General features: G+C 34.6%; 1 protein-coding gene across 5 annotated transcripts in view; it reads right to left on the bottom strand.

The window, feature by feature from the left end:
• LOC114804747 (uncharacterized) overlaps nt 1-25,986 on the bottom strand; it is a 102,827-nt gene that overhangs the window by 2,141 nt on the left and 74,700 nt on the right. For all 5 annotated transcript variants that reach the window (XM_054229476.1, XM_054229474.1, XM_054229477.1 and 2 more), the window contains exons 4-7: nt 1,990-2,498; nt 1,623-1,882; nt 1,088-1,410; nt 162-351 (exon numbers count right to left, since the gene is read on the bottom strand). In XM_054229476.1, coding sequence (XP_054085451.1) covers nt 1,842-1,882; nt 1,990-2,498 — 550 coding nt within the window. In that variant the 3' untranslated portion in view covers nt 162-351; nt 1,088-1,410; nt 1,623-1,841. The remainder of the gene's footprint in view (nt 1-161; nt 352-1,087; nt 1,411-1,622; nt 1,883-1,989; nt 2,499-25,986) is intronic.

Raw genomic sequence — 25,986 nt, 5'->3', positions numbered from 1 at the left:
CAACTCAACTTTAAAAATATTGTTTTGGTCATGAAAAATTACAACATTTTGTCATATTTAAGTTGTATTTAATGGACATAAGTTTTGCCGCAAAAAAAATTTGATAAACTCGCTTGAATATGTGAACGTAAGTGTGATACATCATCAACATAGTGATTTACCTTGTATATTCGTCAGTACCTATGTACACACAGCTGCCCAATGTAAATAGTTGTTGGCGAAGCCTCTCCAAAATCCCAAACAGCAAATGCCCACATTGGCGGCAATACAACAAACATACCAGGTGATTGCTGTGGCCAATTTCACCTCTCCATCGCCGTAATATGTTATCGTGCTGTTGCTGTAGTTGCACTAAATGTAAATACAAACATGTGATTTTTAGACATTTTTGGAATGATGCTCCTGGCAGATAATAACAGATACCTATTCGTATGTATATTTGGGTGCAGAAGAGCTTGTTCTTATTTGAGAAATATGTACCAGTATTCTAAGTCAGTCAATCTGCAGGCAGTGTGTTTGTTGTTTCCCTCTTGGTTGCTGAATTTTCCTATTGATTGACAGTATTTTGACAATCACTTAGTTGGTATCAACTTACCTACTCGTAATTGTGATAATGAAAAGGCAAATGACAGTATGCGGCACGTAATTGAGTGACACAACGGTAGGAAGCGAAATCTGTATTGAATTTGTACGAAATCTCATGAATAATGCTCCACAATCCTTGCGATATCTTTAACGCATTAATACGAGTATAAGCGAAGTCAAAAAGTTTCTATATATCTTGATCTGTATCTTTAAATCTAAGGGATCCTGAATACTTCCCGTCTCTCTAAGAAAATGTTGAAGGGTTTATGGTTTCTTTACAGTTGAAGACATACGGCATGGCATTATTAATATGCAAAAACTTTTAAAATAGGTGTATGACAGTTGAACGGTTCACAGAAGATCTTAATAGATTGCCTTTTTGGCAGAAAGCTTTATCAGGGATTAAATACTGTAGTTTCAGTTTCTTACAATTATTTATTTAGACCCCTCTAGATTAAAGTTCTACAATTATTTATAAATAAGTGCATATTTTTCTGTTTACTTTGTTAACAAACTCCATGCATTTCCGATGTATGTATTTATGTAGTGTGTGATGAACCGATTCGTAACCACACATTAGTGGTTACTTTTTTACCATATTCATTTTGTGGAAGGCCAATGCACCTTATATCTTACTCATCACTATTTCTTCAAGCTTGCTCTTTTTAATAAACCAAAGTTAGATATGAACGTTCCAAAGAATGTTGCTTGAACGAATTCGTGAGATATGTACACTAACAACGTTGGCACTCTTGAAAGCTGCATAGGTTTGATTGTTAAGTGGCCGTGGCTCCGATATCGTCTTTCCCTCCTCTGCTTCACAATCTATTGACGCAAGAAGGATGTGACAGCATTGACCGAAGTTGACCGGAAATTAAAGAATTTCAATTAGGTTCTCGTACGGCAAATTACACATTTCAATCAAGCTACATATGCATGTAGGCCGATAAGCATCGGTTAAGTAGTCGCATTACACGGCATTGCACTTACGGGAATGAGCAACTATGTGGTTGATAAAACTGAATTTATTAGCTTACCATAATTCCTCGTATTTCCAAATATGCTGCAGCTTTCGGTGCGTCTTTTCGGACCGAGCTTCATTCTCTGCTCTACAATGCGAACGGATTGCACACGCAGCGGGGTGTTCTTCACCCGCATGCGGTCAATGTCCGTTGTGGGTCGCTTCGAAATGACGGCCCCTGACTTGGTCGGTGTGGCGGAGGGGTATGACTTGACTGTGCGTTGACCATCCACTTTCAATCGCCAGAGAGGGTATCTTCGACATATTGGACAGTTCCTGAATCAGAAGCGATATAACACATGACAACTTGCATTATTTTAAGTATTGCTAAAGGTTAATTAATATTTGGATTTTTCCCACACTTATTTACATACTAATCATACCTACTGAACTGTGCTTGTGAGCAATGGTTACCACCTTCACGCGCAGTGCGTTCGAGTCCATTATATCTTCATTATGTGTCTCTGCTATTACAAACGCCTCATTGTCCTCTGTTTGGGCTGCGGCATTACTGAGACCACAGTCGGTTTCATCGTCGCCACCTACGCCGCTATCACCGTTATCGGTTATATCAAGTGGTAGCGAAATGGTTGTGGGATTCTTCACACTGACTCGCTGGCATTTGGGGTCATCGTCGCCGTCATCATCGAGTAGCTCGTGGTGAGCCAGTGGAGGTCGTGGAAGTTCAAATTCGTTGCTGATAGTTATGACATTTCCGCCTGAACAGCGCCGTCTTTGAATTGGTGTTATGGTTTTTGTTGTACTCTGTATGCTCTGATTACTTTGTCTACGTTGTTGTTTGCGTTGCAGCGCCAAAGGTGATTCGCTTAATGTACGTAAATGTACCTCGTCACACACCAATTTGTCGTCCACACTGCGTTCTTCCTCTGAACTGAAAATGTACAAATTCGAAAAGTCGGATAAAAAATTTAAGAAGAACATATGTAGGCAGAGGAAATTGATGAAAAGGTACATCTTATAAAAATTGTTTTTTTTTCTGTAGTATCTTATGAGTATATTACTTTAGATATTAGCTCATGAAATGTGTGCTCCACCTTCTACTATAAGCACAAAAAATTTAGGCGCAAACATTTTGTACTTAACATTAGTACACATTACCATTGTCTGAGTGGAATGTATCAGATTTGTAGTACCATTATTTAAATTAGCTGCCACTGTTTGTGACATCGGACAAACAAAAACAGATGACATTCATATTGTCTCGATATGCAAGCGTGTTGATACTGGCAAGCACTCACAAGAATTCGCAAATACAAATACATATGTATATCTCATTCGGTGGCACAGTGGTAGAGTGATCTGATTTCTTTTTTCCACAAACATTTTTATAACATCTCATTGAAAAAAAAAAAATATTGGAAATTGGTCAAAAACTCCTAAGCTGTATCGAATTTCACTCGACAAAGATAGTAATAGAAAAACTGGCTTTAAAAATAAGGAAGGTTGTCGCAAAATTAATACTTAGGATTCCGAAATGAAGATTTATCAAAATGGCATATAAAGTAAAAGTTGATATTTTCAGATTTTTAATTATATTTTTCTGTATATGGGCTACTGTGATGAATTGTGTACGACCGAATTACTATGCTTCGCATAAGCCAGCATAATTATGTCTCTGGTCCTTGCGAAAGCACTTAAGCCTACACATATGCATGAGGGCTCCTCTCTAATAATGTAAAAAATATGTTAGAACATTGAATATTGAATAAAATACGAAATGTATTGGCCGCAGATAACACCAGAATCGCTGCCGCCAGGGTAAGTTAATATTGAGAACAGTAATTAAATGAGTGTATAGATTTTATTTATAGACTTCTAATGGGATGCCACTAAAGCTTAACCGAATTTGTTGGAGAAAAATATGTGAGTAGCCTACATATGTATGTATGTATTATTTGTATACATATTATATATTCATTATATATAATTATATGAGCCGGGTTGCGACGAATAGTCGCATTTGCTTGCTGAGGAGATTCCATCCGTAGATTATTGATTAGGGGCTTACATATACATATGTACACACGTATATTTATGTATATAATTAATGTTATAACTATGAATGTATATTTAATGAAGAACTTTGAAGCATCTTTTTACATAGACTTCGTAAAGGACCCTTAGAAAGTTTGCAGCGCGTTTTAATTAAGATTTAGCAAATCTTTTGAGTGGCTGTTGTTGTTGTCATGACACTACCAATTCCCCTATAATATATTGTTCCATTCGTGAATTTATTTACTTATATAAATAATATATGAGAGATTTATTATATGGATAGTGGGCATAATTGTGAAATTTCGTTTTTGACATATTTTTTCAGTGAGTATTTGAGAAAAAGCTTGGAAGCACTTAAGTGTAATTAAATTAAGTGCCTTTCTCGGTTTAGTGCCTCAACAGTGTTACATCTTTAGCAGTGGCACTTAAGCGGGAATACTGTAGTAATTTATTTGGTGAGCGTAGTAATGGTTCGATTTCGCCCATTTACATATATGTATATTAAGAAATCTCAATTTTTACTAAAGTTAAAGCTTGCAGGGCGGACGGACAGACAAGAGATCCGGATTTCAACTCTTCATCATAAAAAAATTATGTATATGTATAACTCTTTAATTTTAGGTGTTACAAACAACCGTTAGATAAACAAAACTATTATACTCAGTGCAACTTGTTGCGATTATACAAAAGGTACATAAATTTATTCAGTACGAATGAGAATTTAACATAATTAGGCACATATACTGAAAAACACTTAGTAGGACAGTACTCAGTAACTCAATATCACTTCTTATCAAATAAACTAATAAAAGGGCAACAAAGTATTCAATGATTCACAACATACTCAAAGACAAATGGTCACAGGCACACACGTAAACGGTTTCATTGCTCGGAGCATGTTACTCGTAATAAAATAAATGATGTAAAGATGTTGAAATAAATTATATACCAACTAACATTCTCTTTTCAACGTGTATATCTAAAGGAAAAACACACACGGAATAAATACATATCTACTATTGCATCACAAACACTTTGCATCGAGGTATATATTATTCTTATTAATGTTATAGAAAATAAGTGACCCTCTCATACGTGTATTTGCTCCATATAAATTAAGTTATTTGCATTTTACTACAAACGCCTGGTGATGGCAGCAATTGTAAAGAGTCTTATTAAGAATTATGACCTCTAATAGGCAACAATCGTTCTGTGGGGAATTATGCAAGGAGAACTATTTAAGCGGCTTATGAACAATCAGTGTTTTCGAAACCTTTTCGTATAGGTGGACGATGTATTAATTTTCTATTTACTGTTTACATAAAAGCTTAATAGCACTTAAAAGCTAGAAGGACTTTGGTAAAAGACTGCATGTAATGTAGGAAATATTTACATGTTTCCATATTTTTCTGCTTCTCTTTCAATCTTAAGATGAAGTAGCATTCGGATTGCTATGCAAAATTGCATAATATTTCCTTTATATTCTGATGTTACGGATTGAAAGTGGACGAAATCGCTTAGGCACCACATCTACTTCCCATGTAACATAATTTTGTACTACTATCTTACTTGTTCGGTTTACAATATATAAATCAAGAACCGATGAAGATGAAGATAATAGAAGGAATATAATTTTGTACAAATACTGAATTGGAGATGTGAAATCGTTCATCCAAAATTAGTCGAAATCTGGCTATACCTCTTCAAAGCTCCAGATACCGAATATGAGGACTTCAGTGCTTGTTTCAATATATTTAGTAGTAGCATTTGAAACTCAAGGTAGATCTTCCTCTAGTCGCAATATATCCAATATGATGATGAAATCGGTCTAAACCTTGGTCTAATCTTCATAACCTTACACACCTTTGAGCCTTGACATAGCGAGAGTATGAACTGTTTGGTTACGACCGATTCCTTTCTTATTTCTGATTAGAATACAACAATTGAGAAAAGAACAAAATAACCTGAAAATGTTGAGAAAATAACACGTAACAATCACACATACTTTCTATTTCAACATCAACTTTTTACATTACTAAAATGTTTATGTTCTTCAATATGTTATACTCGAGAGTTGGTATTCTGTCTGCTACAATTCCAATGAAAAAAGTCTATATGGATATGAGTGTCTGCTAAATCAACAAGTCAATATTGGCGATGACGAAGCCACCGAATTAGATACGACTTTGCCAACAATAACAAACCAAATGCCGATAGACTCGCATATTGCTTGGCATACACGTTGATGTTTATTGTCGTACGCTCGTATTAGCTTCTGTCATATTTGAGGCTAGAAAGAAACAAATAACTGTGAATGTATGTATGTATGAGTATGTGGTTTATGCCTCAGGCGATAGATTGCTTGGCTGCCTTCAACTCAGCAGGTGTCTAATATGGAGAGAGCGCCTATTTATTGGCAAATTATATTGGTATGCTCAGGTTTTGAATGACTAAGAAATAGAGATTGGCAAGAGTTCCAGCCAATGACATCGTCGACTTGTTGATTATAAGATTCAACAGGCATTTATAACAGGCGGAAACATGTGTTTCTACAGAGTTAACTAAGAAGTTATCTTAAGTTATGTTATCTTAAGATTACTCAAGTCCTCCTCATTTGTGAAAATATTTCACTTTTTCTTGTTACTGAAACCTTTGGTGAATATTTTTTGGCAGAATTTATATAAGCAGGAATCAAGAGTATTTTATAACTATGTTAAGATATTTTGATTTCGTTTATCATCATCGCAGGTTAGGACATATAGAGGCCTTTAATTAAAATCTGACGGTACTGGTGATTCTCCTTTGTATGCATGTTTATCTCTTTCCGTTTTAAGTGTATTTTATATAATTCGAGCTGAACTGAGCTGATGACCTTTATCAATTTCGCCTTTATTATATACATATAAACAACTTAGTTTCGTCTCTCTTTATCTAACACAGAATAATAAGGGGACGCCAACTTTGCATTTTACCAAACTTTCATTGATAACCTTTGTGTACCATTCGACTGCTGCTAAAATCACAATTTGATGTAGTAAAATGTATTTATCAAGTGGCTAACTTATAATTTTATATGGAGGAATATGCGTATATAAATGCTAAGAAATATATATTAGATACAAGTACTTACATATGTATCCTGAGTGGGTATTAAGCATTAAGTATGAATTTGTGAAATTTATTGATGTAGCATGTAACCACATATTTATTTATTTGGTCGGAAAATTTAATTGTTTAAAACATTGTTAGAGTTAATCTATACAGACGTGTTTTAATGTTTCCGAATTTTTCCACTTAATTAGTTATGAATCTTAATCTAATGGTGAGGAAGAAACGCAATATGATGCCTTACGTCTTTTAATAAACAATCAAATTGTAGCTTCTTCGAAAGCAAATTATATTGGAACAATAATTAATCAAATTTGAAACCACTTTTATAACAATACTAGCAGACCCGGTCACACGTTGTTGTGGCTAAGGTATACATTAAATTAAGTTGGTCCAATCTTGGCTTCGGCGACGATATTGATTACTCGAGGTCGATTTATGTTACGCAGCATGATGAAACTCACACTACTTTTAATTACAAAGTGAGTGGTGATAGTACAGGCAATTTTAAATAGTTTGGGATAATTGACTACTTCATTCTGGTTTGTAGCTGTGTCAACTCTCCTGGACCGAAATTCTAAATTGTCGCATTAAGATCATCATATCTTTGTTTTTTTTTTTTACCATCAATATAGGCCATTCAATCAGTCATTTATGGTTATCATATTGAGGTTTCATGTCAGGAAAACTTCTCATTCGAGTCAATGAAGTGACAAAAATCTGTTGGAAATGCTATTAATCCATCGAGGTGTCAACTGCCAACTGCTTCTACAATCGCAATTTGATATTGTTGCAAAAACACTCATATGTTAGTTGTTAATTGGCGATTATTTATGTGTCGCCACAAATTAAATGATTTTAGGCACAGTAACAGTTGATCCACGAATAATTTGAAGAGTCTGGCGTAAATCACCTACTAACAGCTCCTCCTGGCTCCACCAAAAACGTTCATCGACAATCAAGATCTTTTAAAGTCCTGTGCAGTACCTCCAGCGACTTCTTGAATATTTGGTAAATCTTCATTATAGCGCTATTTTTGGCGATTTTGGTGTTTCGTTCATTTACAATTTAGGAGTAATTTCAAGGGCGAATGTGCCGTTTGTTTGCCTACTAACAGGTGCCAAGTTGCCCCTATTCCCGTTAATCTTGGTGGTGTAAATGAGTGAAATTGGTTCTGGAATTACATCAGCCCTCATATACTATATATGATGATTTTCTATTGGACTTAATGCCGAATATATAGGCCAAATTGTGTGTTATCTTAATAAAATTACATCAATAAATTGCGAGAGTATAAAATGTTCGGTCCCAATGAACATTTTTGTTGATTCTCAAATTGAGATGATTTAGAGAATCAACATTAAACTCAAATCTCAAACGTTTGTTCTCAAATGCATTTTAATTTGAAAACAAACCCATTCTCAAACAAAAAGGCACATTTTTAATATGAAATTTTCCTTTGATCTCAATTTGAGAATGTCAAAATCTCAAACATTTTCTCAAATGTGAAACGAGAGGAATGGAATGGATTCCAATTACCTTCAATGAAGTTGCCACTGATTTAAAAATAAAAACTTGTCGAATTAAGTTTTGAAATTTATTTTTAATTATTTACGAATTTGTAAAAAAGTATATTTATATGTATATACATACATTTTATTAATCAATAAATAACATAGTAATATAACTAAAATAAATTTTCTAATTTAAATTAACGAGAACAAAACAAATAAAAAGTTCATTTCAGTGCAAAATATAAAAACATCTCCAGATTTTTATATTTCCCTTCTACAACACTTTCTGTGAGCATGCCAACAAAATCTGAGTCACTTCACTTTTTATTTTCGTTTTTGTATGCATATTTTATCCGAAATATCACAATAATAATCAAAATGTATAATAACATACTTCTTTTCACTTTGATCACCAAAAATTGTTGCACTCCACGACCACGTTTGTTTTGTAATGAACGCTTTTTGAAAGATGATTGGCTGATTATTGAAAGGAATGAAACGGAATGTCATATATTTGAGAAAATGGTTTTTCTCAAATTGTAAAATGTTGGAAACAAATTTGAGAAATAACTTTTGAGAAAATGTTGGCTTTCAAATTCTAAAATGTTGGAAACAGATTTGAGCAATAGACTTTGAGAACCGTTTGAGATGATGTTGTCTTTCAAATTGCATAAATGTTGAACTTCAAATTGAAAATTAATATTTTCTCCAACGTTTGAGAATTTCAATTCCAGTGTTTGTTGGGGTTGGACGTGAACTTAGCCTTTCCTTATTTGTTACAAATTGTTTTGGGCTATCGACACAACCTTATACAATTGAACAATAACAAAAATATTTTAACAAAGCAACAATGACAACCTTCAAAATATTATTTTTTTTGTTTTCTCTTTTTATATTTTACTTGTCAACTCGAATAAAATTCTCTTATTGATATCTTCCTCGCAATTATTTACTCACTTTCTAATCTTTTTCTAGCCTTCCATGAATATTTCAAGACTAAAATAAGCCAGATCGGTTTGAAATTCACAACCAATAACTTCCCGATTTTAGAAAATTTTTAATTTTCTTCGCGGAAAGTTAAAAAAATTAGAGGTGGACCACCCTTAACATTTAGGAGGATGAAAAATGGATGTTATCCGATTCTCCACCCTAGCCGATATGCACGCTAAGATTCACGAAAATCGGTCGAGCGGTTTCAGAGGAGTTCAATAATGTACTCCGTGACACGAGAATTTTATATATTAGATTTTGTATTGAAGCCCACCTTCTACATAGATGAATGAAATTAATAATTTTCTGTACTTTTGTTATCGATGAATTTGGTCTCGGATTTTCAAGTTAAAAAATGAAACATTTTATCGAATAATTTGTGAACATCTCATATTTTTTAATAAAATACTATGGAAAGCTTTAAAAAAGGATAGTTAAGAGCTGACCGGGTTATTTCACATGTATAGGTTTTGTGATTTGGATTTTTGCAGCTTTTGAAATAGAAAACGAATAAAAACTAATTTAATGACTTGAATTCGTGACTACTATCGAAAGAACTAAGGTGCACCAGGGTGGACTCTATCAAAAAAAGAAAAAAATTGGAGTTAGGTTATAAGCCAGCTGTTACATGCACTAAATATCAGCAATTTTTTTTAAACCTATCATGTAAGACACATGCATTTGAACCACCTTTAAAATGTTAACAACTTTTTAAGTTTAACTCCTCAATGCAAAAGTTAATATCTTAGTAATCCGATTGAGCCGCTGAGCTCATGCAAGGTTGTGAAAAAGCTTTTTTTATGCTCAAATGGAAGTCGATGCTCCAAGAGGCTTATGAACATGCCTTTGCGTGGGTGCAAATGTGACAATATTCGGCTGTTGGCGCGGTACAGTAGCAGACATAAAATTCCTACCGGCGACCAGCAAACAAATATTTAATTTTTAAAAAACCTCAATGGATTAATATGCACGAATCTTGAAAATTAACTGATAAATAAAAATTAAATCACAATAAAGGCGTACTTAAAACGGACTATTGCGCAAGGAGGAACCTAGTATGATATTGGTGATCTGTCAAAATTTGTGGAGCAGTATGCACAGAAATTGTCGAAAATGTTAGACCATCATCTTACACCATCCATTGAAGGGCTTTTTCTTATTATTTTGCTGGCGGTTCTGATCTTTGTTCAAAACGTTAAGTTACATTTTTATTTACTTTCCTTTATTTTTATACAGCAAATCTAAGGTTTTACATTTCAAACATTTTTGTTATGTTTTCAGATAATGGAATATGGGGATAATGATAATGTGTCAATAGATTAGATTCCTCATGTCAAACACTTCCGATCTGAATAAAATTTTAACGAATTAGTGCTTAAGTACTAAATAAAATATTGCTCAACATTTATGAAGAAAGGAAAAACCCACTTCGATTGAAAGATAAGAATAGTTGGTTTAATTAATTTAATTTTTTGATTCCAAGAAGAATTCATAACGACAAAAAATGAAAATTTTTCAAATTAACAAAACGTGTGTTCTGATTTCTATGTTCTGTTCTGTTTTCCAAATTTTTTTACCACTACTGTATATAAAAACATTAATGGAATTCGGTGTTTTATAGCCAACACTTGGCAGCACTTTAGTGTATGTGTTTAAGCTCTAACTGTTAAGTTGATTTGAAAAAATTGCGGAGAGCAACATCCCCTAGGATAATAAGACGTTAAATATAAAATTTTAACACGCTTACATATGTTAGCTTCCAACGGTGGTTAAATAACGGTTAAGCAACCACGAAGCGTTTTATTTTTAGTCATAGTTAATGCAATAATTCCGAATGTTTTTTAGCACACGAAAAATTTCTAAGCGCACTAATATGAACTAATTCTTCTTCTTAACTGGCGTAGAAACCGCTTACGCGGTTATAGCCGAGTCCACAACAGTGCGCCACGCATCTCTCCTTTTGGCGGTTTGGCGCCAATTGGTAATACCTAGTGAAGACAGGTCCTTCTCCACCTGGTCCTTCCACCGGAGTGGAGGTCTCCCTCTTCCTCGGCTTCCACCAGCGGGTACTGCATCGAAAACTTTCAGAGCTGGGGCACTTTCATCCATTCGAACAACATGACCCAGCCAGCGTAGCCGCTGTCTTTTTATTCGCTGGACTATGTCTATGTCGTCGAACAACACATACAGCTCATCATTCCATCTTCTGCGGTATTCGCCGTTGCCAATGTTTAAGGGACCGTAAATCTTCCGCAAAACCTTTCTCTCGAAAACTCCTAGTGCCGTCTCATCGGATGTTGACACCGTCCACGCTTCTGCACCATAAAGTAGGACGGGAATGATGAGGGACTTGTAGAGTTTAGTTTTTGTTCGTCGAGAGAGGACTTTACTTTTCAATTGCCTACTCAGTCCATAGTAGCACCTGTTGGCAAGAGTGAAATATGAACTAATTGTAGTTGTATATTTAATACGAATATATAAATTGTAAATAAATATATATATATACATTATATTATTTTTACAAATTGTTTTTAAATCACACAATCTATCACTCACAATGCACCGTTAGCTTATACTCATTTGTGACTATCTCTTTATTTTGTTTTTTTTTTCACCTGTTCTCGCTGCTCAAATGACAATTGTAAATAACGGCGCAACAACTGTGCGCTCACTAAGTGCTTAAGCAAATGTGCGCAACCGAATAGCGCCAATAAGGCAATTTGAACAAAGAGTCTATTGAATTTGGTAGTCACTCTTTGCCATTTTAACGCATGCGGCGTATAAACTGCACAATAATGTTATGATGGCTCATTGACTATCGACCATTTTCAAACACATTTTGCTCTCTCACAGAATTTCCACACTTTTCCATTTAGCGAATTGGCATTTTGTCACTGAGTCATGCGAAAATAAAAATGTCAAGCAAAGAGCAAAAACGCAAGCACTTTCAAATTATCATAATGCTTCATTAACATATTCTTGGCAAAGAAATTTGCATAATTCTACAAATATTTTTGTTGTTTTTATAATATTTTTTCAGGAATTTTGTTTTTAGCAACACGATTTGGCGTTTAAAAAAGCGCTTAGCTACTGCTAAACCACAAGCACAAACACAATCACACCATTGCTTGTGAGGGAAAACAACCAACTGTTGATTTGTCTGGCAATAAACTGTTGCTTTTCACATTAGCGCCTTCACTCGTTAGCTTCACATATTAATACATAAAAGTTCTTTTTTGAAACACATCTGTTAGATCTAGCACCTCGCTGGATTCATAATTAATATATTTTTTAGCAATAATGCTGTAAGGCTCACTTACTGATCATTTAATTCTTTATATGATTTTTGCTATTTACTTTTTTCTATATTTTTCACCACTATACATCACTATAGTTCCATATGCACTGTATTGTACTATATTTCACATTTCAAGCGTTTTTGCTAAGTTTTTCGTCCAGCGGCTTTAACACACCAATTACAACTGAGTGCTCAATTGAATCCGCTAATACGTGGCTAGTAAATAGCAGTGTGTATGCCCGCACACTCGAACGCCCGTAACGCGGGCAATAACTCTCCGTCGCCGTGGCGTTGGTGTGTCGTTCGGGGTTTTAGCGCGTGAATGTTTGATTGTTCCACACTTCCTCGACGTCGCGTACATGCCTTCGATGTTTGCGTCTGATTAGCAACTATGACAGTGTGGGTTATGCGTACACTTTGAGAAAAGCACGAGCTGGAAGCAATTAGTGCTGTGTGATTTACAAGTTGTAATCGTTTCACATCGAATTCACGTTAAATGTTTTGCTGATAGCTGATAGGGGTAACTTTTGTGTGGAATGTCAATTCAGATATCTGATTTTCGGAAATCGGAGAAGATTGTTGTCAGGTGGGATACATACATGAGATCATTTCAGAACCAGAATCATATTCCGTTTTCATACAATGCTCAGTGCCTTTCTTAATTACCCTTGAGTATTTTGTTTTTTTTTTTAACGGTAGTTCCGAAGTTTTGATTCTCAGTTTCCTTTGCGAAGCTAATTTACATGTGTAAGGTAAACCGCATAATTGCATCCCTGCAACACAAAAGAACGAGCGCACCAACAACCCAGGAAGAGTCGTCGAAAAAAAGCAGTGTCGCGTCAGCATCGTTCGAGACTGGTCTATTTTTATTTTTCATTTTATTTTATTTTAACTTTAAAAAACGAGTAATACAGTTAAGCAATTGAAATATCTAATAATAAACAATATTGTATGGAATATAATCTTTTAATAATAAATAAATCGAATCCTGACAAACTCTAAAAGATCTAGCATCTTTTAGTTCAGAAGTGAGATGCTTCTCATAGCCTCACATGTGTGTGTTATTGTTGTGATCGGTTTGAGCAGTCGCACATGCGAGTGGTCGTGCGTTTGAACATAGCAGAGCAAGTGTGGCAAGAACGTCATGTTGGTGACGGTTTGCGTTTGAAATCAAACAGAATTGTTGTTGCGATTAGCCTATCGAGCGTACGAATGGACGAGCGATTAGCGAAGCATAGAAACGAAACCGGCGGTTTGCATTTAAAAACGTAGACATAATTGTTTTGTAATTTGCCTGTTGCGCGTACGAATGGACGAGCAGTTGGCGAGGCATAAAAGCAAGAAAAACGAAGGTTTGCATTTGCGCATGTACAAACGGACAAGCGTTCGGTGAAACGAGAGAGAGAAATAAATAAAAAAACAAGTGACGGTTTGTGTTTGAATTACATTCTCGCGTACGAATGGACGAGAGTTTGCGAAACGGATACATACAGAAAGTGTAAAAACAAAAGAAGACAAACAGTGACAATTGTGTGTTGTATTGTCTAATTGTTAAAAGTAAAATCCAATAAGAATATTTGTTAATAAAAAAAAAAAAAAAAAAAAAAAAAAAACGCAAAATGAAAGTAAAAGTAGCATCTTTGAAAGTTGACGAACTGAAGGAGCAACTACGTAATAATAATTTACTAACATCGGGTTCAAAAGCGGAATTGATAATGCGATTAAATGATTTCTTAGGTAGTGATGAAATCGAAATCGAAACAGAATCTAATTTACAAAGCCAGGTAAATGATTTGCGTGAAATGATGCAGAATATGATGACGACTATGCAAAGTTTTGCTGGTCAAATGCAGCAAAGAAATAATGATACAGTGCGAGAAAATGTAAATGAAGAACGTTTAGTTACTACACCACAGAATTCAATACGAACAGAGGGACGAAGTGCCAGTGTAAAGGAAATTGCAGAGACAATTCCTGAGTTTGACCCAACTACTGATAACTCACTAACAGTGACACAATTTGTAAATAGAGTGGACAGTTCCATAAGTGCTTACGACTGGGACGAAAAGTGTTTACTCTTAGCCGTGTATGGAAAATTAAAAGGTGTTGCGCGTATGTGGTTAGACGCAGCACCAGCATTTTATTCCAATTGGCCTGATTTGGCGAAAGCATTAAAAAGCGAATTCGGTTGTGAATTGAATGAAGCGCAAGTACATTATAAAATGGCAAGTACTACACGTATGCAAAACGAAAAGATTTTAGAGTATTGTTTTAGAATGAGCGGACTAGGCCGACGGTATGGCCTGAGTGAAAGTTCAATTATAAAATACATTCGCGACGGATTGAAACACCGTGAATTGCAGACTGCAATAGCTGCATTGAAGTTTAATTCGTTAAAAGATATGCGCGAAACAATTGAAAGTTACCTTCAAAACTTAACTGTGACAAAGCAACTTAAAAATGAATATACGAGTGATCGAAGTAAAGACAGTGCAAAAGACATGCGCCGGAATACAATCGAAACAAAAGGCATAACGTGTTATAATTGTAAAGAATGCGGACATATCGCGCGGAATTGTCCAAAACCGAGGCAACCGCGTAAATGTAAAGATTGTAATAAATTCCACGGAAGTAACGAACCAGAAAATTGTGGTAAAAAAGCAGTAGCTGTGAAGAAAACACACATACACCAACCATCTAAGTTTTTCGAAAAACCAATCAGCGTAAACGGTAAGGCGTTAGTAGCTTTCGTAGATACTGGTAGTGAATGTAGTATGATACGACGATCAGCTGTAACAAATTTAAATACCAAGAAGTATCCATGCGCTGTAGAAATAATAGGCATTTGCGGTGGAAAACGTACTTCAACTGAGAGTATCAACGTGAACATGGCTGTTGATGATGTAGTTTTAATCGTCAATTTGTTTATTGTTGATGATGATATATTAACAATGGACGTGCTTTTGGGGCAAGATATTTTTAAAAACGCAGATGTTGTTGCAGAAATAAAGAACGACGACTTCGTATTTTCTACGCAGGTTACAAAGGTAGAACTTAAGCATCGAGAAACTGATTTCAGCGAAATTATTAGCAGTATTGACGATATAAATGTAAAAGCCGACTTGCAAGTGTTGTTAGCTGATAACACAGACGTTTTTGCGGAAAATCTTACTGATATTGGCTTGACTAACGCGACGGAAATGAAAATCGAATTGACAACGAATGTACCAATAGCTCAAAAACCGTACAGGGTGCCGGAGCCGAAGAAGCATTTAGTTACCGAAATGATTAGAGAACTTTTGGCATGCGATATAATTGCCACATCTAAATCCGAATACGCAAGTCCAATTATTTTAGTAAAAAAGAAAACTGGGGGTGAACGCCTTTGCGTCGACTATAGGCGACTTAATCAGCATACGATAAAAGAAGTTTATCCAACACCAAATATTGAAGAAAGGCTTAGCGAAGCCATGCGATACAAATATTTTTCAGTACTAGATTTAAACAGCGGGTACTATCAGGTACCAATAGAAGAAGGGTGTCGCAAGTATACAGCGTTTATAACAACTGAAGGTTTGTTTGAGTTTAAGAGAATGCCGTTTGGCCTCAGAAACGCGCCTGCGGTATTCCAGCGGCTAATGCAAAATATCAAAGATAGAACTCGACCTGGTGACATGATCCACTATATGGACGACATATTAGTAGGTAGCAGTAACGTCACCGAGATGTATGAAAAACTTAAACGTGTTTTTAAGGCATTGCGCGAACTTAATTTAACATTAAATATTAAAAAATGCGAGTTTATGAAGCAGACGATCGAGTTTTTAGGGCACAAACTTCATTCAGGTGGCATAAGTCCAGGTACTGTGAAAACAATTGCCGTAAATTGTTTTACAACTCCAAAATCTATAACAGATGTAAGACGTTTTCTTGGTCTTAGCGGGTATTTTCGACGCTTTGTACCAGGCTACTCGATTATAAGTGAGCCGTTACGTTTGTTGCTGCGTAGAGGTCAACAATTTCAATGGGCAGAAAAACAAGAAGAAGCATTTTTAGCATTGAAAACAGCGTTAACATCGAAGCCATTGATGACAGGATATCGTGTCGAGGCAGATCATCAGATTCATACTGATGCTAGCTCTGTTGGAATTGCGGGTGTACTTTTACAACGAGAAGGCGGCGACTGGAAACCAGTTGCATATTACAGCAGATCTACGACAGACAGCGAGCGAAACTTTCATAGCTATGAGCTGGAAGTACTGGCGGTGGTGAGCAGCCTAGAGCGTTTTAGGTATTATGTGCAAGGGAAAGAGATCGTAGTTGTGACTGACTGTAGCGCGGTTACTACAGCAATGCACAAACGTGAGTTGATACCACGAATTGCACGTTGGTGGCTACGTATTCAAGACTTTCTTGTAAAATTGGAACACCGACCAGGTAGAAGAATGGAGCATGTCGATTTTCTCAGCAGAATGCCATATGAAAAAGGTGAAGAAATCGATACAGCGTCTCTGAAGATTGCGAAAACAACTTTAGACGTAGGTGACTGGATATACAGTATGCAGCATCAAGACAAAGATATTCGAGATATTGTAGAAAAACTCGCCAGCGGTGATAAAATTACTAATGATGAATACAAAATCGAAAACGGAAGACTTTATCGAAAACAGAAAAGTAACAAGCTATGGGTAGTACCGAAATCAATGCGATACAAAATTGTACAGAGCGTGCACGAGAAAGTTAAGCATCTTAGTACAGAAAAGACTTTAGAAGAATTAAATAAATATTTTTGGTTTCCTAGAATGCGTAATTTTGTAAAGACATTTTTGAAATCGTGCATTGAATGCGCATATAATAAACAGCGGGGTGGCAAAATAGAAGGAGCGTATCATTATGACGAGATAGAACCTGTACCATTCAAGACGGTACATATCGATCATCTAGGACCTTTTCCTCGTACCAAGAAGCAGAACGAACACGTAATAGTCCTCGTTGATTCATTCACGAAATTTACAGTATTACGCGCTGTTAGAAGCACAGCGACACGACATGTATTGACATTACTTAACGAAGTAAGCAGCTATTTCGGAGTGCCAACACGAATAGTAACCGATCGTGGAACAGCGTTTACTTCTCAGGATTTTAGACAATATTGCAACGATAATGATATTAAACAGATTTTGAATGCTGTTCGAACTCCGCGCGCAAACGGACATGCAGAGCGTACCAACCGAACTCTACTGGGTATGTTACTTCCGTCGACGGAAGACGACAAAACCTGGGATGATCAACTTAGAGGTATACAGTGGGCACTAAACACTACAAAGAACAAAACAACTCAGCGAACTCCACAAGAACTTTTATTCAATTACAAGCCTCGAGATATTCTTCAGAATAAATTAATATTAGCTTTACATGAAGATGATGTTACGAGTAATGACGAGATGAACGAAATTCAAACTGAAGCAGTAAGTCGTATTAATCAGCAGCGAGAAAAAGCTAAACAGCGTTTTAACGAAAAACATCGGAAACCTACACAATATAACGTTGGTGATTTGGTTCTCGCCGAGAATGAGCCTGTTAGTACTGGTGGTTCTCGCAAATTGGAGCCACTATACAAAGGTCCGTTCATGGTAACCAAGGTGATTGGCCACGACAGGTATCTCGTTGAAGATATACCAGGGTCGAAACGAAAACAACGACATTATACATCAATCTATGCATCTGATAAGTTGAAGCCATGGTGTAATTTGCCGAATTTCGATGGGTTTGATAATGATGTCGGAGTCGAGGTCGACTCCTGTAATCAGGATTGGCCGACTGTAAGGTAAACCGCATAATTGCATCCCTGCAACACAAAAGAACGAGCGCACCAACAACCCAGGAAGAGTCGTCGAAAAAAAGCAGTGTCGCGTCAGCATCGTTCGAGACTGGTCTATTTTTATTTTTCATTTTATTTTATTTTAACTTTAAAAAACGAGTAATACAGTTAAGCAATTGAAATATCTAATAATAAACAATATTGTATGGAATATAATCTTTTAATAATAAATAAATCGAATCCTGACAAACTCTAAAAGATCTAGCATCTTTTACATGCAGGGGCCTTATTAAACTATTCTAGTCTCTATATACTCCATTATATGTAGCACAAAAGTTCGTTTGAAAGCCCGCATAGGTTATGAGAGTACTCTCCAGTATCTGAAGACGGTAATGGTGATACTCAGAGTCAAGTTTTACAAATTAATAACTTTTAAAAGTCAGCTACAACTCCTTCCTTTCTAAACCGATTATACATTATATTTCAATATACTATCTAGCCTTGATATCTATTAAATTCTTAGATAAGCTTTTAGGTGCTTCATATCCTAACGAAAGTCGATCATTATCTGTTTTGAAAGGTTATTTCGTAGACCTCTCCAGTTTAAATTTCGCATTTTTATATGTTCTATTCAGTGCTTTCATTCTTTAACTGTCGTATAAATGTTTTTTTTTTGGGCGGGATGAAGCTTAATCAATTTCAGCTGGGGTTCTAACAAGGAATGAACGCGTTTCGTTCACTTTATTTCGCACAGTGTAGCAATTTGCAACTACTGTGTATTTATTACAACCGCAAGGGGGCACTACACGACCACACATATATTGGGGTAATGGAGAGAGTATCGAGCTGAAAGGCGACGACTCGCACCAGCAATGTGACACACCAATGTCTACTGCATTATTTACTAACAAACATACGTGTTTGCCTGTCGTTACGAGTATTTGAGTATTTCTAGGTGTAGGTTCTAAATGTGAAAGCAATGAGCGAATAGTTGATCAAATAAACTAACGAAAGTTACTTATTACAACACCAAGTGACAAAAGCGGACGCTCATCGATAGTTACATTGTATTTATTATGATGACAGTATACCGGTATTAATATATTATTCCTAAACGGCAGATGGGTTCAGTTTTAGTTAGTAAGCGAAGGGTTGATTTCGGTGTTGCTGATAGTGGCACTATTTTAAGGACCGCTGCGTGTTCACACTCAAAACCTCGTATTGTGTGTAGATGTATGCGCATGTGGTTGAAATTGATACGTTATTAGTAAAAAAAAAGTTCAATAAAATTGTCGCTGGTATGTGAAAAGCGTTGCTTGTACTATTAATAGTGATGGCGATGATGATGACAGAGGCATATGAGTGTGGATGGGGCAATCTATGCCATGCAGAGAATCGGGACAGTACACAGTGGTTCCGCCATAGGCCAAAAATCAAAAAATCCATCTCACGAATTTTCGACAAAATGTATACCGATGGCCTCTAGATTGTCCACACTTCCTATTTGCAAACCGGGTTTTCCTAAAAATCTAACGGTACTTTCTAAAAATAGAGTTAAATGCATGAACAACCGGATTTTTTTCAAAAGCACATCAGATTTTTTTTTTTTAATTTCGCAGAAACAAAGGACTTCCATTGGTTCTGGTAATTATTCAGGTTAACGAATCAAGATTATTTTTAATGGATTTTGAAGCTAAAGGTATTTACTTTAACTTGTGAAATTAATTAAGACTAAGGTATTTGTATTTTTTGTGAAATTAGTGTTTTATATCACCTATATTTTTTTGGATATTTTTTCTGCGTCTTCAATGTGTTTACATAAAGTTTTAATTGTGTTTCCCCGCGATCCCCCTTTAATTGTATTTTATATAGTATTTAACAGAGTCTTAAGGTAATAAAAGTGATAAAGTTGGGTGCGGAAAGTTGCAGATGTATTTGCAATCGTCAAAATAATAATGGCCTTTGAATTAACTTATTTCAAGTTCAAACTCATCATAATTGGGCTAAGGAAGCTTGGAAAGAAGGATAAATCGTCTTTATTTCAATCTGTGTACGGTTTACTAGAGGATACATTATAAGTTTTTGTTCTAATTATAATGGCTGTTGAATGGCAGTGAAAAAATGAACTGTACTAAATTGGTTGATAATTTGCTTTTTCCCTACATTAATTTTTTATATGATATTATTCTTATAGGTGGAATATGGGGGTTGGATGGGGGAAACTATAACGATAAATCATGTTCAGCTTTTTTCTCGCTTTCTTAACTTTTTTCCCCTTACCTTACTGAAAGATTTGACGCTCCAACCATAGCCTTGAGAAATATTTTTGCACATCATTGCCATATAATAGCAATTACTGTTCTATGGGAGCTATAGGACCTAGTAGTCCGATGGGGCCAATTCTTTTAATATACATTTAAAATATTTTGGTGAAAATTGCATAGCTATATCTCAACGGGAAGTATTTATGACCGCGCCTTCATACAAGCTGAACCACTGTGCAGTAGTGGGACAATTTTTAGTTCATCACTAGATCGATTACATGTATGGTTTAACTTTTTCACTAGCTTAGTAGGATCCCCTACTAGAGGACTCTTCAAAAACTAAGGTCTCTGGTGATCTGGCAATTGCTATATTACTGCAAAGAAAAATTTATAAGGTTAACCAGCTCACAATGACATAATCTTCAAGGTATTCAATATACATCTATCCGATATATGTATGTCCATAGCTTTATTATCGTAAACTTTGTTAGTGTTATTGTATATTTGCTAACCGTTGTAGTAGCTTGAGAGACAGATATCATCAGATTTATTATTGTGTTCAACCCCTTAGCGTTATTTATGTACGGCTATAGAGTATGGTTATGGAACAATGGCAATAATTGAGAGCTACTTAATGTCAATAGTCTTGCTGTGCATTTTTCACATACATACATACACTCTTACAACCACAGGTACATATATGCATATATGTCAGCGATTCTTGTCTCGTGCCTTGTCTCGTTTTTGATATGTACATTGTATAAAGTCGGATCGTTGGCGAATGTACTTACATATGTACACATAAAAAAGAATGCAACGCATTTGATAAGGACAATTTAGAAGCTGCAAGAATGAAGAGTACAATGCAATCGCTATATTTGTACGCTCATATCTAATGCAAGTTGAAAAGTAAAAGGACAAAACCAATTATGTGTGAACATGTTTTTTACTAGAAGCACTTAGTATGCGGGGGACAATAGAATACTTATGTCGTATGGGTTTATTTCGACTCTTCGCTGTTATTCCTCCTCCGTCGCCAATATACATATGGAGTAATGCAGATTTACCAGCTTGTTTACGTTCAATGCGCTTAGTTAACAAGTGCAAGCGTGTATGCCTTAGGGTATGCAATATTTTATGCATTAGTTGAGGTCAGTGCGTAGGATAAAGTTGCTTGTGACCATGACGATAGATTTATTGTTCATAATTTCTCACTCATGACCGCTCAACAAGTTGTCCACTCAATTAAGCAGCGCAAGTTAACGTCCATTAAAATGCAAGAGTAATATTCAATTGCATTCGTTTAGGTCGCAAGCACCAAAGGGTCGGAGAATTATGTCCCTTCATACATACATATACATATATGTATATCATCATTGCTAGGACCTGTGTATTTTATATGTAGCGAATTGGCTTATAATAAGTATTGGATTACACCTTACATTAATATAAGGGTTCTTTTACTAGGTTCGTCCTAAAAGACTTTGTTCCTTCGCTCCATGGCATTACTGTTGTCCACCGGACTTGTTGCTTTAGCTTAACCGAAATTCACTTTTTGGTACATTTTATGATATTTTGAGATACCATAATGAGTTCTTTATAAATAATTACTTTATTTTCTCATTTTCTACATAATGTCTTCCATATTATTTTTTATATTAAACAAATTCAAATCAATGCAATTCAGACTTTAACAAACTACAACACTTACACTTGCAACGTTTGAACGGCGTAAATATTAAGCTTAAATGTGGCGTAACAGATTGTATTTATTCGAAATTAAATTTCATCGCATCTAAATAAATTTTAGGTGTGTCGAACAAACAAAGTCTCTTCAATTTACATATTTTTGATGTTGGTTTAACTGATTTCTCATGCATGTTTCTACCTCTTTATATATCTGTATATTACTTGGGCTATGCTATAATATTTCGCAAGTTAACAGAGATTAGCTTTGTTTACACATGTGATTATCAAAGCACACGCACATCACTACTTCTAAAATTATTTGAGGGAACCACTGTGGCGGTTTCGAGCATAACGATGACCTTTTCTAGTTACCCGCTTACAAATACATAAACTGAGTTTGAAAGTATCTATGTGGGACGAATATTTAAATATTGCAAATATATACATAAGTATAATATTTATGTAGTCGTAGAAGTGTTTAAGAGCGTAGCATTGGTAGGCTTGCAAACGGCTACGGTTCTGTGTTTTTAATGAAAGAGAAAGGCACTTTGAAGTTGAATCCAAATTGCAGCAGCTGGATTTTAGGTTTGATTCGGGTACGATCTAGAAATGCTTCACTCACTCTACAAAGTGTATTTTGGTGATTTTGACGAATGTAAATAAAAACTCCACTGACAGATTACATACGTACATATGTATATCCTCACATTTTTGCAAACTTATTGGCATATGTCTGTTTGAATGTATTTAAAATTATAGCACATCTGTTTTGCAACTTGCTTGAAGTCATGGACATTTTGGATTAAGGTCCTCTATGCTCTCCATATATATTTTTGTTAACTAATAAATAAGCACACTTGTAGAATTTACTTAATCGAATGCGGTATTTAAATGTACTCATGTGTGAAATAGCGTCTGACATACACATTGGACATTGCTCAGTTAAGAAAGTGGGTGTAAGTGCTTGACTAACTGAAAACATTTAGAGAATTACATATTATATGTCTGTAATCATATAAAAAATCAGTTAGGTTTAATCCACTTTGAACTGCTATGTATGTTAAACTAATTTCAATAAAAGAAAATAAATATTACTTTTAGTATCAGTAATATAATATTATTTTGTTAACAAGCAGTTTTTCGTACACAGTTCTTCAAGCCTTTGAAATCAAACAAAATATGGCATTAGAAAGAAAAAAGAACAAAAGAAATAAATGCTCCAATGAGGAATTATATATATATTTTAATATAATAAATAAATGAAAAATTTAAATAAATAATACAGAACATATAAATAATTTACGTTTATTCAAATTGGTATTTTCCATTCTATAATTTGTTGAACAAATGCACATCGTCAGCGTCCTTACAATTATCTAAAGTAAAAACTTCCCTCATATGCTATCCCCTTTTCCTTATAACTCAGCTCAATCATGAATCTTAAATTACTCATATCATTTCATCTTAGCACTGTAAATTTTCCAGCAGGGAATGTTTTAGTTTCATATAACAGCTTATGGCAGAAGCAGAACAATTGTAAAACTTTATGGGCTATAAAGCCGAATTAAATGCCACTTTCCGACCGTTAGTATTTCTATTTGCTACTGTTATTGTTACTACTATATAGTTGAAGTACCACTGCTACTATGCACTTGCGTCTGTAAGTATGAAGCAACATGTTAAAAATATTGCGTATACGTAGTGGAGCACATATTTCATTTAAGGTTTTTGCAAGAAAAATTACTGTCAGCAATGTGTGAAAAAATCTCTGAAGAAAGTTAAAGTAAAATCATATTTAATCATAATAGATGACGATTGTCATTTTTCGTAATAAAGTAGTCAGTTGCAAACCACAGGGCGAATTTGTGCCATGAAAGACTTATCTTAATATGAAATACACCCTCGAATTAAAAATTGCTCCGTTTATCGGACCCTAAGGAGACACACACCGCAAGTGGTAGTCGAAGTTATACTAAGCATTTAGCAAAAGTGAAAGCGTCAATTTCATATGTATATTAGGGTGATTCAAAAAAAAAAAAAAACTATTTTTTTTTCTTGCAAACAGGCTTAAAAGTTTCAATTCAATGTAAGAAGATGTCAGTTAAAATTTGAGCCCTTAATATTAATATTAAGACTGTCCGCATCGCGTGTTTCTATTTCCCGTAAAAATAACATGGAAAAATTATTCTTTGCACTTTTTGAATTTTATTGCTAGTCTGTCATGTATTATAAAAAAGAGACTTCCACTTGTCTTTGTAGAGAATTGAACGCTCTACAAAAAAGGTCTGCTATAATTTTTTGAGAAACCTAATAGTTTACAAGCTATTCAAGACCAAAGTTTAATTTATCGAAAATTTTAACGTTTTTGATGCATTTCAGCGAATTTGATAGTTTTATTAGAACAAATTACTTAAACAATTTATGTTTATCTGAAATTTAGTTTCTTAGACAATCATTGATAATAATTTTTTGCAATAATGCGACTAGTGTAACTAGTGAAACTCTTTGAAATCATTTTTAGCATCAATTAGCTTCAAAATCATAGTTCAGCTTTTTTGTTTAATCTAAACACAAACAATTTTCTTTAATCATCTGAAATATTAACTAACAATTGTTTTTTTTTGTTTTTTTTTTATTTTATTTTATTTTTTTTTTTCAATCAATAATGAAATAATTTTTCACCCATAATTTTGAGAATTTAAATGAGATGATGATGACATCAACTTTTAGAGCATTTACAAACTATTGGATGAACAGAAAAACAATTTAACATGATTTTTATTTTTTCATAAAAAAAATTTATAATAAATTTTTAGACTATTCGATTTTTCTTCGGATGACTACCGAGAATTATTATCAATGATTGTCTAAGAAACTAAATTTCAGATAAACATAAATTTTTTGAGTAATTTCTTCTAATAAAACTATCAAATTTGCTGAAATGCATCAAAAACCTTAAAATTTTCGATAAATTAAATTTTGGTCTTGAATAACTTGTAAACTATTAGGTTTCTCAAAAAAATATAGGAGACCTTTTTTGTAGAGCGTTCAATTCTCTACAAAGACAAGTGGAAGTCTCTTTTTTATAATACATGACAGACTAGCAATAAAATTCAAAAAGTGCAGAGAATAATTTTTCCATGCTATTCTTACGGGAAATAGAAACACGCGATGCGGACAGTCTTAATATTAATATTAAGTGCTCAAATTTTAACTGACATCTTCTTACGTTGAACTGAAACTTTTAAGCCTGTTTGCAAGAAAAATAAATTTTTTTTTTTTAATCACCCTAATGTATATGTATATCGGTACCGAAAGAGGTAATTAAATATAGTTTTATTAAATAAAAAAGATCTGAAGACATTCCATTTAAAATAATTTAAGGACTTTAAATCAGCTGAAGTTATTCAACAAAGGATTGCCCCAAAAGTTCAATATTCAATATTGCGCTTCAGAATGATTAAACTTTAGCTTATAAATATGGGCACGAAACTAGTTTTAATCTTCACTATATAGGTAGCGTTGTACTAAATCAACTCTTTTCTTTTACGTTCTTTGCGTTCACACAAGCCAACACAAACAAAGCAATGAAAATAATATCTGGTGCCATTTTCACTGAACTACACGTGGACACTAAAACCCACTTCAAACTAAAACTCAAAGTAAGTAAACCATTTCTC

The sequence above is a fragment of the Zeugodacus cucurbitae genome, chromosome 4 (assembly GCF_028554725.1).
Source record: "Zeugodacus cucurbitae isolate PBARC_wt_2022May chromosome 4, idZeuCucr1.2, whole genome shotgun sequence".
Lineage (NCBI taxonomy): Eukaryota > Metazoa > Arthropoda > Insecta > Diptera > Tephritidae > Zeugodacus > Zeugodacus cucurbitae.
Note: the sequence above shows the minus strand (reverse complement) of the source record. Positions and strands in the feature narration are given on the sequence as shown.